General features: G+C 38.8%; 1 protein-coding gene across 1 annotated transcript in view; it reads right to left on the bottom strand.

The window, feature by feature from the left end:
* Nucleotides 1-2,995: 2,995 nt before the first annotated feature.
* LOC118664796 (cyclic nucleotide-binding domain-containing protein 2-like) overlaps nucleotides 2,996-13,067 on the bottom strand; it is a 63,203-nt gene continuing 53,131 nt past the window's right edge. The window contains exons 8-10 of the mRNA XM_036325308.1: nucleotides 8,186-8,245; nucleotides 4,793-4,840; nucleotides 2,996-3,196 (exon numbers count right to left, since the gene is read on the bottom strand). Of these exons, the coding sequence (XP_036181201.1) occupies nucleotides 2,996-3,196; nucleotides 4,793-4,840; nucleotides 8,186-8,245 (309 nt within the window). The remainder of the gene's footprint in view (nucleotides 3,197-4,792; nucleotides 4,841-8,185; nucleotides 8,246-13,067) is intronic.

Consider the following 13,067-nt stretch of genomic DNA (forward strand, 5'->3'; position numbering starts at 1 on the left):
GTCTCCTCCTCCCAACAGGTCCAGCCCCAATCTGCCTCGATTGGGGCCAGGCCGGCTGGACCCCACCTGTGCACAAATTCATGCACTGGGACTCTAGTAGTGTAATAAACAGAGAATGAGAGAAGGAGAATTAAGTTAATAGCTTCTGGAAAGCAGCTGCGAGAACAAAAATAAGAAACCAGTCCAGTGAATCAGATGAACATTTCTCAATAATTACGAAGTACACTTTTAACAAAGCCGAATTGAGTTTGTTTCCACTAAGTCCTTCCAAATAGTTCCAATATATAAGGGGAAAAAATGAGAAAAATTCTAATTCCCCTTTTCCAAGATTTTGCCAGGCATAAAAGCCTCCACTTAGAATCTACTGCTTTTAAAATTTTAACTTTGGCATTCTCAAACCATGTACCTCGGGTGAAAGAATTAAGTCAGACTTGCAGCATCTTCTATCAGGAGAGGTAGCCAGAATGGAGTGGGGTCCCTCGGCCTGGCCTGAGGGATCGGGCCGAAACCAGCTCTCTGACATCCCCAACAGGTCCTGGATTGCGAGAGGGTGCAGGCCAGGCCGAGGGACCTCACCAATGCAAGATCGGGGGTGGGGAGGGACTCAGGAGGTTGGCCAGCTGGGGAGGGACCACGTGAGGGCTTCAGGGCATGTCTGACACAACTCGCTCAGTTCCGATCAGCCAGACCCCTGCAGCAAGCTCACCTTCCGGTCAGAGTGTCTTCCCCCTGGTGGTCAGTGCATGTCATCGTGAGCGGTTCAGTGACCTTAGCATATCATTAGCCTATTACACCTTGATTGCTTGACCGGATGACCGGACACTTAGCATATTAAGCTTTTATTATATAGGATATTTCTGCTCTCATTTAACTTGGAGCATGCTGCCTGGATGTAGCTATGTAAAAAAAAATTACCTTGAAAGCAAATTAGTCCCACTGTTCATGGCCTCTGTCCTTGGGACATTGGGCAGTCACTGCTTTCTCTGTCCACATTGTCTTAACACCTGGAGCAGTGATGGCGAACCTATGACATGCATGTCAGAGGTGACACGCGAACTCATTTTTTTGGTTGATTTTTCTTTGTTAAATGGCATTTAAATATATAAAATAAATATCAAAAATATAGTCTTTGTTTTACTATGGTTGCGAATATCAAAAAATTTCTATATGTGACACGGCACCAGAGTTAAGTGAGGGTTTTTCAAAATGCTGGCACGCCGAGCTCAAAAGGTTCGCCATCACTGACCTAGAGCATGTACTCTTGCCCTCTTCTTGTGCATCTGCAAGAGCTTTGTGCCTGGGAAGAATTATGTAGTATTTTAAGATAAGAAATATCAGCAGACCACACTATCCCAAAACCATACAATGTAAGAACATGGAGAGAGAATGAAGATGCAATTGGAAGAGAGGATAGTTAATGGAGGAAGATGTTGGAGGAAGTGGGAAGGGTGGAGCAAGAGTCTGCTCATCTGAAAGTCATTTGAAGGCTGAGGTCCAGAGGCCCACTAAAACAGTTCAGAGTCCTCTAACTTAGAAACTATTCAACTTTACAACTTCTCTATTGTTTAGACTTGTTTCTTCATATCAAAGCAATACAGTAAAATTATAAAAATTCAAGAAAATTTTGCTGTTCAGCTCTCAGAATATAGCCATTCCTAATACACATTTAAACACTACTGGCTTCATTGCATTGAAAATGTTTGGGTTCCCATCACTTAAGGCCTAAGCTGATTAGTAGACTTAAGAGTCACATTTATAAATGTCATTTTATAAATGCCTATATTAAAGAATAAGCATGATATAAACTATTCAGTCATAGCCAGTGGGTTAATACCTAGACACAATGTGTGTTAAGGCTCATTAGTAAAAAAAAAAAAAATGTGGAAAGTGGCTGACAAATTAATGGTAAAGGTAAAGGAAGATGACTTCTGTGACTGTCAGAATATTAAGATCATTGTCTCATTCTACTATTTTTAGAACCAATTAAATAACCGAACTCTGAGGAAATGTGACATTTCCTAGCCATTTGAGAGTGGTTAATTTGCTGCGTGTCTTCATTCTTTTTTTAAACTCTGTATTATGGAAAACTTCAAACATATACAAAAAAGAGGAGAGTATAATGAAACTTCATGTACCCATCACTCAGCTTCAACAATCTTGTTTCTTCTACACCCCTACGTATTTCCCCTGCAAGTTATTTTGAAGTGAAGCTCAGATATCATTTTGTTTCGTCTGTGTCTATGTATTACAATTTTTACTATTCCTGTATTTCCAGTGTTTTCTTCCTAGGATTAAATTATTTATCAGTCATCAAAGAAAAACATAATAAGAACAACAGCAAGTTTTTCAATAAATATTTGTTGAAAGAATATTGTTGAATGAACAAAAGCTTAAAATGTATTGAGCACGTACTGTGTGCCAGGCTCTGTACTAAATGCCTTGTGTGCACAATTCACTTAATCCTTATAACAACCCGAAACCATAAATATTGTTATCTTCACATTTCAGGTGGGTAAAACAATGTGAAGAGATTAAAGGACTACCCCAAAGATAAAACACAAATTAAATGAAATAAAATTAAATCATATTGTAAATATAGAATAAAAGCAAAGCATGAATGACACTGGATATTTCAATAAGGCTTAGAATTTAGGCCTTTGAGAATGAAAGTAAATTTTCAGCATAGTCAGTAGCTGAAAATTTTCCAGTGTGAAATGATACCACTCTACTAACTAAATCTTAAACACACTTTTCAGTGACAAACAGCAGTATATCTTATCAAGTTTCAATTATGTTTTCCAGTAGGAGGAAGTTACCAGCTGGAGCTGTGAGCAAGTTAGGGTGTGGCATCATTTATTTAAGCAATAAACAAACGCCAGGCCCTGACCTCGGCAGGGGCACTTCTAAGCGCGTATTAAAATTTCCTTCCAGTTGTGTCTTTCAATCTCTTTTAAGATTTTTCATTATAAAAATAAAAATGAGCTGAGCCAGGGCGTCAGCTTCCTGTCTTCAGCTGCTGAGCCAAGACTCTGGCCTTGTACTCATTCCACACTTGCTGCTCCGCCAGGCACTCCCTAATGTCCTCCTCTGCGGGGTATGCACACACCAGCTCTACAGCAGTTCTCCTGCATTCAGGGCTGGCTTCTGCTAGAAACAAGCTTTTGGGAATAAAAATGCACTCCACTCCTTCACTGATCTAGAAGAGAGAATAAACATATTTATTTGTTTGAAGTTGTTTCATTCACAAGGGAAATGTAGCTGAGGGTCAAACATGGATTTGAAAGGGTTAATGTGCCTCTCAACCCCACCCAAGGGCCTAATCAATCCCCAGGGATATGCTGTGCACTGGAAGAGCTGCTGACTGTCTACCCAACCTGGAGACCAGGATGGCAACTGGGAAAGCCATTGGGGTCCATGTAATCCTGACATCCCTCCTTACCAAAGCCCTAGGGCCATGGCGGGGAAACCGCGGCTCACGAGCCACATGCGGCTCTTTGGCCCCTTGAGTGTGGCTCTTCCTAAGCATTAGGAGTACCCTAATTAAGTTAATAACAATGTACCTACCTATATAGTTTCAGTTTAAAAAATTTGGCTCTGAAAAGAAATTTCAATCATTGTACTGTTGATATTTGGCTCTGTTGACTAATGAGTTTGCCGACCACTGCCCTAGGGGACTCTGCGTAAGGACTATAAAGAGTTAGTTAAGAAAACATGAACCCTCAAGGGATAAGCTATGCATAGTTTATACATAAGATAGGTAGTTATATAACAATTTTCAGGTAGCATGGAATGTAAGTCTGATGTTAACTGTTAATCTCCCTCCGTAACACACTGTTCTGTGCCTCTCTTCTGGTCCTAGTCCAGATCTTCCTCTTCTTCTGTTGGGTCAGGTGCTCTGCCTCTGACCTCTTCTATGTTTTACATGGGTCCCTATGTGCCAGGGACAGAGTTGTGAACAAGAGACGGATCCCTTTCTCACATTAGACTTCATTCTCCCTTCAACTGTTCAAAATTTCTGTCTCTCCCAAGGTTCAGCAGGGTTATTTCTTTTGGTTTTGCAGTTTGGATCCTTTTAAAAATTGCTATTGCCCAACGCCAATGTAGCAGACATTTGGGCCTTTTAAACACTTTCAGGGCGGGAGTGAATTAGAAGCCTCCAGGATTTTAAACAGGAAAACAGGCTATTCCAAGTTGGATATGCCTGAAGGGCAGTCTCTCGTTATGTTAGTGACTTTGTTTCTAACGTTGTTCCACTGCTCCAATACAAACGTCTCCATTGCAGCTGCCTGCTCCGGCAGGCAGAGGCTGGCCTCAAGCAAACAGCTCCGCAGGCTAATTCTGTATGGATTCCACAGGCCAGGCTCTGGTTATGTGAGTTTCAAAACCACTCTGAGTAAATACTGTTCCTTTATATTATTTCAAAACTTTTTATGACTCTCAAAAAGTGAGAGAAAAGCCCAAGTCTTTTAAAGATTTCTGTTGACACGGCATAAATCCTGACGTGGAGAATGGCAGATGAAAAAAATGTATGTACTCTTCAAAACGAAAACAAAAACAACCAACGAGACCAAACAAAATTACAATACACGTTCTTAAAATTTAGTTCCATTTAAATTGTTTTACTAATTCCTAACCTGAAGTTTTTTAATTCTCATGAGGACATGGTCCTCTTTGACCTTGTGGAACGCTGCTAGAAACCGTTTTGTCTGTGAGCTCCCCACCAAATGGACAAAGCATATGACTTTGCTAAGAATGATTCAGGGACCTCTCTGGAAAAAGTCCATGCTCTTACCAGGTACACCTGAAGATCACAAGAATTGTCCAATGCTTCTGCCAACCCCTAAAATTGTAAGAGAACCTCAGTCACTAAAAATGATAAGTACCTCGTTATCAGTTAAATTAAGCAAGAGACCAGAAGAGTCAAGTCAGAAACATGGGCTTGTGTTTTTATTAATTCTTCTGTAGCAGTGGACCTACGCATGGTTCTCAGGAGTCAAATAAAATGGGATTCTAAATTGTGTTTACAGGATTCTAAATGAATATGTAGCTGAGAATCATATATTCATAAGGAATGAGCCACACCACCAGTTAAAACTTAAACATATCAAAGGCACATGATCTATTTTTGTTAAGCTTTAAGAAATTTCCCTAATGGCAAAAACGAATGATTAGTACTTTGGGGGTAGTGGGACTTGAGCTGGGACATGTAGGACAGAATAGTTTTTGTTCAAGAGAGCAAATTAATAGTTGCCTTGGCTATGAGGGAACATGTAAATATTCATTAAAATTATTGTCTTAATTACATATTTGCAAAATAAAAAAAATTAAGTACAATATATATTAGACTTCTAATAGCAAGTTCTGAGAAGACTGCAATGTAATCTTAAGCCTCATTCATCCAGAGCTCGCCAAGAATGGAGTCCGTATAAAAAGCCAGATAATGTGAGGCCAAGTGAGCTTTGTTTCTGATTCTCCACCTGAACCCATCCATAAAGACACGGCACAGTGACAACTTGCAAAGGCCATAATCAGTCATCTTCCTTCACTGGTGACCACCGAAGTGCTAGAAATGAAGGCATTTCCTCTTTTGAAGTATATAGTAAGTGATAATCCATAAAAGTTACTGAAAAGTACTGTAGGCCCTGGCAGGGTAGCTCAGTTGGTTAGAGCACCATCCTACTATGCCAAGGTTGTGGGTTTGATCTCCCATCATGGCACATATAATAAGCAACAAATGAATGCATAAATAAGTGGGACAACAGCCCTGGCTGGAGTGGTTCAGTTAGTTGGTTGTCATCCCATGCATCGAAAGGTTGCTGGTTCAATTCCCAGTCAGGGCACATGCCCCAGTTGTGGGCTTGAACCCTGGCAGCCAATCAATGTTTCACTTTCACATCAAGGTTTCTCTTACTCTCTCCTTCTCCCTTCCTCTCTAAAAATCAATTAAAAAATAATAAGTGGAACAGCACATTGATGTTTCTCTTTCTCTCTCTCTCTCTCTCTCTCTCTCTCTCTCTCTCTTCCTCTGTCTAAAACAATTTTTAAAAACATATTATAGCCCTAGCAGTTTTGACTCAGTGGATAGAGCATCGGCCTGTGGACTGAAAGGTCCCGGTTTCAATTTCGGTCAGAGCATGTACCTCGGTTGCAGGCTCCTCCCCGGACCGGGCCCTGGTAGGGGCTCCTGCAGGAGGCAACCAATCAATGTGTTTCTCTCACATAGACATGTCTCTCTGTCTTTTCCTCTCTCCTCCACTCTCTCTCTAAAAAAAAAAAAAAAAAAAAAAAAAAAATCAATGGAAAAATATCCTGGGGTGAGGATTAAAACAAGCAAACAACAACAACAACAACAAATGTATTCTATACGTGTGTGATGGAAATGATTAACAATCAGGAAATATTTATTTAAAATGTGTGTGAGACTGTGAGAAAGGTAAATGAGATGTGATCTTTGCCTTCAAGAAACCTTAGTCTTCTTTGGAACAAAAAGACCTGCTTTTTGAATTGATCTAATTGCATTCTGAAAAAAACACACAAAAATTTATTTTTTTAAAGGAACTAATTTCATGTTAGGAGGGAACTGACATGTTTTGCATAACTAATATGTACCAGGCACTGGGCATATATTCTCCCACTTAATCCTCACAGCAATGCTATGAAGTGGATATAATTATTTTCATTTTGTAGGTGAGGAAACTGAGGCTCATACAGCTGAGGTGACTTGGATAAGGTCACATAACTAGGGCATGACCGTCCCAAAAAGCCAATGCAAGCCAGTGTCTCCGGGTCAAATGTCCGTGCTATTTTCATTACTACTGGGATGCCCATGGGAAACATGGGATGAGAAAAAAACATTGTGAGATACACTTTAAAGGAAAAATCTGCAAATGTTTTTAACTTCTTGGCTATTAATATTAAAACTTTATTAAAAAAATGATATGGAGGCTTGATTGAATTTTAAGGAAACCTTTCATAAATGAGATAAGGCAGGGACATCAGGAAACAGAAACCTAATTAAATGTGTTGAAGGAGTCAGATTAGGTTTATCCACCTATTTAAAAACACTCAATCACTTAAATAAATGTATTATTGTCCTCTTATGCAATGTTTTTAATTTATAATTTTAAATTTAAAAGGTAATACTGTGTAGAGAAAAAAGCACTAGGTTAGAAGATCTGAATTTGATTTTTAGCCCTCAAATTACTATAGTATAATCTTGGGCAGTTTATTTAATCAGTTTTAATCTTGTAGGAGCACTAATATCTCTCCTATGCTGTTCAACCATCAACTCACCCACCCATCCATTCATCCATCTACCCATTCAACCATCCATTTATTAAATTATCTATTCAATATATGTTTATTAAGTGCCTTGTAAGTGCCAGTCACTGGAGACATGTTAAAGTTAAACTAGACTGAAAGTCTGCCCTCAAGGAGCCCACAGTCTAGAAAGAGAGACAGACGTGAATATAAAGCAATGTTGGAAAATGTGGTGGGTGCTGTAAAGAATACCTATCCTGGCTGCAGTGGGCAGAAAGGAAAGGTCACGTCCACTTGGTGAGAGGTAGAAGGGAAGGACGCCTCACGGAGACCATGGGAGAGAGAGGACAGGCATCATGGAAAAGGTGACACTTGAGCTAAGTCTTGGTAAAGCATGAGCAATTTTTCTCAATGAATCTGGGGTGTGATGTTGGGAAGGATGTTCCAGCCAGAAGCAACCACATAAATAAATACCCAAAGGTCCGATGTGGTGTGGTAGTCAGCAAATTACATGCAATTTGAGTTGGCTGAGATGTAAGGTAGGAAGAGGATGCAATAAGATGAGGATAGAGCAGATGGTTTGCCATTATGAGGAGGTTTAATTTTAGTCTACAGGCATTGGAAAATTATTAAAACCCCTTAAATTAGAGTAAAGGGGTCAGATTTACATTTGAGGAAGGCTACAGCTGAGGATATTAGTATGAGGATATTATAAGAAAACATGAAGATCTGTCATAAACTGTAAACCACTATATAAATCACTTTATAGTGCTTTCAGTTTTAGTTCAATGTAAATCATGATTGGCTATATTATAGACCATGTGTGATTAAAAAAACATGAATTCTGTGTGATTCTATGTATGTATTTAAATAAACCTATAAAATTTAAAATATAAATGAATTGTAATAAACTAAAAACACTTACAAAAACGTCACCTTGTTCCAGCACTCTTATCTCAACAAAACCTGTTGCTGGTGAAGATCCCTAAAAAGAATAAATCAAAATATTGGTGATCTTTGAAAATAACAAGTGTGGGTAAGGTTGTAGAGAAACTGGAACCCTTGTTCAATGTTGGTGGGAATGTAAAATGGTACAGACACTACGGAAAACAGAATTGCGGTTCTTCAAAATTTTAAAAATAGAATTACCATATGATCCAACAATCCCACTTCTGGATACACATCCAAAAAACGTGAATGCAGGGTCTCGTGGTGATATTTGTATAGCCATGTTCATAACAGCTTCATTCACAACAGTAAAAATATAGAAGCAGTCAAAGTATTCATTGATGCATCAGTGGATAATTAAAATGTGGTATAGATACATATAATGGAATAGTATTCACTTCCTTAAAGAAAAGGAAATTCTGACACATGCTACTACATGGAAAAACCTTGAGGACAATATGCTAAATGAAAGAAGCCAGTCACAAAAAGACAAGTACACTCTGAGTCTACTTATAAGAGGTATCTAGAGTAGTCAGATTCATAGACACAGAAAGCAGAATGGGGTGGTGACCAGTGCCTGGGGGAGGGAGAGAAGTGGGGAGTTGTTTAATGGGGACAAAGTTTTAGTTTGGGAAGATGAAAAAGTTCTGGAGATTGGTTGCTCAATCAAGTGAATATATTTAACACTACTGAATTGTACACTTAAAAATTATTAAGATGGTAGTTTTGTTATGTGTATTTACTACAATAAAAATATATTGATAATTTAATAGATTAAAATTTATTAAAGGGATGTATGAACAATGACCATCAAATAAAAGACTTTTAAAATATTTATAGTGTGAGGGGTTTCTTTTTTTCTTTTCTTGTTTTTTGGTGAGGGAGATAATAGTTTGTAATCAGAGAAATTATTACATACTGTGTCTCCATTTGACACTAAATTAAATTATTAAGCTAGTATGCACTTTGGAACATTAAAAAGGGAATCAAATGACTTTATCTATTCCTTTTAATTACATAGCAATTTAATATAAGCAGAAATTCCACAAATCATTTGACTTTTCACAATAATTCAAAAATGAATTCAAGAACAGAAATTAAGGAGGAAGATATTTAAATGAAGTTACTGTCAGGATTCTTTCCTTACAGTAAGGCAAATGATCTGGTGAAGCACATTTTGTTTTCAGCAAAGTGATGTCAGATTCGCCCCACTAAGTTGTGCTGACCTACCTTGTCTTTCAGCAGGATAATTAGAGAGGAATTATTCTCAACTCATTAGCATGGTGGTTTTCAAACCTGAGTTCTAAGAATCATCTGGAGAATGTATGAAACTTGCAGACCCCTGGGCACCATCTCTTTCCACCAAATTCTAATTCAGTGGGTCTGGAGTGAGGTCCAGGAATCTGCATTTTAGCCTCACACATGGAGGGGGTGGGATTCTGATGCTCCAGGTTCACAGGTAAACTGCATTGCAAACGATTAAGTAGAAACAACCTGTCCCACACATAGCTTGTATGTCCAGAGGCAATTCCAATTGGAAGATTCTTTTTAATGTCAAAAGGTAAATGCATATCATGGGATGTTTATCCCTTGAACAAGATTTCCAATAAGTTGGCCATGATGAGCAAATCAGACTTGAAGTCCAAGATGGCCGTGACTGTGACATGAACTGGCAGAAATGCCCAGCAGGCAGGAGTGTTGCCTGTCACCCCTTCTGCTGGGAACTTCTCTGATCTCCCCAAACCCACAACAGATCATTTCAGGAGATTTAAATTAGATCGAGGATGCCTACTGGTGTCTTCTGAAACATAAACAAAGGAGATGAAAGAAAGAAAGCAGACCTGTCAGCAATCCTGGAAACATGCATGCAATGGTTGGTCTCTGCTTGGCAATACAAAAGGGTGAGGTTTGTGTTTTTTTTCTGCCTGTGCCATCTCTCAATGGATTGCTCCTGATGCACACCACCTTCTGGTTTAATGTTTATTTAGTAACAGAACAGTTCTCTTTACTACCTCTCTGGAGTTCTCTGGGTTGGAGAAGATTTTGTTTTCAAGTATATCTTGCAACACCTCTGAGGAGCAATCAGAGAAAGAACCTCCAAGCAATTAGCTCCTGGTTGAAAAGGTGAGAGAACAAGGAAATAAACTCTCTGAATTGTACCGCTGCCCCCAAGCCATGCACATTCAGTGGCAGAAGTTAAAGATCTAATTCAGTGATGGCGAACCTGTGACAGGCGTGTCAGAGGTGACACACGAACTCATCATTTTTTTTTATTATTTATTTATTTTTTTAAAAATATATTTTATTGATTTTTTAGAGAGAGGAGAGGAGAGAGATAGAGAGCTAGAAACATCGATGAGAGAGAAACATCGATCAGCTGCCTCCTGCACATCTCCTACTGGGGATGTGCCTGCAACCAAGGTACATGCCCTTGACTGGAATCGAACCTGGGACCCTTCAGTCCACAGGCTGATGCTCTATCCACTGAGCCAAACCGGTTTCGGCATTTTTTTTTTGGTTGATTTTTCTTTGTTAAATGGCATTTAAATATATAAAATAAATATCAAAATATAAATCTTTGTATTACTATGGTTGCAAATATCAAAAAATTTCTATATGTGACACGGCACCAGAGTTAAGTTAGGGTTTTTCAAAATGCTGACACGCCAAGCTCAAAAGGTTCGCCATCACTGCTAATTGGCTAAGGAGGCATAAGCACAACCTTGACCAACTTTGTTCCTCTTTTCCAAGATTGTTTTCCTTATTCTGAGTTCTCTGATTTCTAAAGGAGTTTTGGAACTCAACCTAAGCAAAATACCTCTTATGGAATCGTTTTTAACCTACCTAACAGAACATCAGCAAACTCCACAATCTGTATGGCAAATTTCAAAATACTTTAAAAATCTATTTGCCCTGCTTGAGAATGAGAAAGCATTCACTCTCCCGGGAAGCTCTCTTTTTTCCATTCATTGAAATTCAGTTCGCTCTCTATCTGACCACTCTAGGTCATGTAACTGTCCTTCCCTAAATGGCTACCTCTCTACCACATACCTAGTGGAACCAAACTGAAACGCGTGGTTTTTCTCTGAGCAGGATGCGAAGCTGATTTCTTTCCTGGGTTCTTGTCCAGGTGGATTCGAAGAATGAAGCCTCAGACAAAAGATGGCATATGATAAGCTGAAAATTTATTGGAAAATAGTACAGACTCCCACATAGGGAGGGGGCCCCAAAGGGGGTAGCCCACTAAACTCCTTTTTCCTAAGGTTTATAAAGGCTGCAGTTCTTTGTGTCCTGATACTCCCTTCTGATTGGTCCCTAGAGCAGCTCCAAAGCTCGAAGCCCACGTGGGTGCCCCCCTGTTTCCTCCCCCTTCAGTGGTAGAATTCTCTATCCCCTGTGAAAAGCTGTTTTCCTCTTTTTTCCCTTTTGTTTCATTACTCCCTGTGCGTTCCCCTTATCTTCTGTGAACGGGTGTGTTCCTCTCCCCTTACCCTGTGGCGCCTTTTGGCAGCTCCCAGTCCCCAACCAACTATGCCTCCCTCCCCCATGGGCCCCCTAATTCCTAAAACTCCCTAAACCTGCCTATTTTACCCCTAAAAACTCCTTTCACTAAGACAACAGAGTACTTATTTACATATGGTTTTTACTCTCAAATCGTGGCATCAAAGCTGTAAACTCCTCAGAAATAAAGAAAATTACATATATATATATATATATATATATATATGTATAAAATTCCTGCCTGTTATACCTTGAAACTTAAATTTGCATTTGTTGGATTGAATGCTACCCCTTACAGATTTTTTCAGACAATGAGTTACATTAACATCTTAAATAAATTTTAAAAAGATGTATTTCCTTAATTAGACAATCTAGCATAACTTTGGGTACAATGATACACAACTGACATACTTGTTAGATTTAATTAGAAGATAAGGGGATACAACTGACATATTTAACATTTTTTATGGCAGGAAATGATCTTAGTGCATAAGTAATTTTATTTAATTAAATAGAATAAAGTGTAAGTCACATGTAAACATTATTATACATTATGATGCACAAATAAGATATATTGTTTTTATCAACTTAAAAATGCTGGTTAAACTAATTTAGCTACTCAAGAACTCATTCCTCAGAATCCCAAATTTCTGCCTTGACTCACCCCATCACCATGAAAATATCAAACTTAAAATATTCAGGACACTTTATATCATTGCTAACTATATTCTCCAATAATTTATAGCAATATTCATGTTTTTTAAATTATGCCTACAAAAATTATAATTGTTCTAAAAATCTTTTCCCTATATGCATTTGAATTATACCACAGAGTACGTAAGAATCTGCAGAGGCAGACGTACCGGGAAATAATGAATCTTAAGGTCTAGGCCTCCTCTTGCACAGGCCCCTTCCAAGTTCTAGGAGAGGCTCCAGCAACATATTCACATGTACTTATATTTTTGTAAATTTTGCAAAAGTTATATATTTTAGTTGCAATTGTTTAAGATAGCATTTTCTTTCCACTACTACTTTCTCTCCATTTATATTTTCCATCTTGTTTGGTGGCACTGGAGTGGCCAGAAGTACTTTGCAGGACCAGGACCAGGACCAGGTAAGGGGAAGTTGAGTTGGAGACACATTTGGCTTGGATTTAGCGGGATATACTGATGTAGTTATCAGTCACTTCTCTGTTTAATTAGGTTGCCAGTTGCCTCCCATGAGTAGTTCAAGTGCCCACTCTGTGACTCATCTGGCTCATAAGGTGATGATGAGGGATACTGGCTATATTATGTTATGAACATGGAGAGAGAGAGAGCCAGAAGCTGTTCTATGGAGACTTCTTCCATTTAACAGGC

Source organism: Myotis myotis, unplaced genomic scaffold (assembly GCF_014108235.1).
Source record: "Myotis myotis isolate mMyoMyo1 unplaced genomic scaffold, mMyoMyo1.p scaffold_m19_p_1, whole genome shotgun sequence".
Lineage (NCBI taxonomy): Eukaryota > Metazoa > Chordata > Mammalia > Chiroptera > Vespertilionidae > Myotis > Myotis myotis.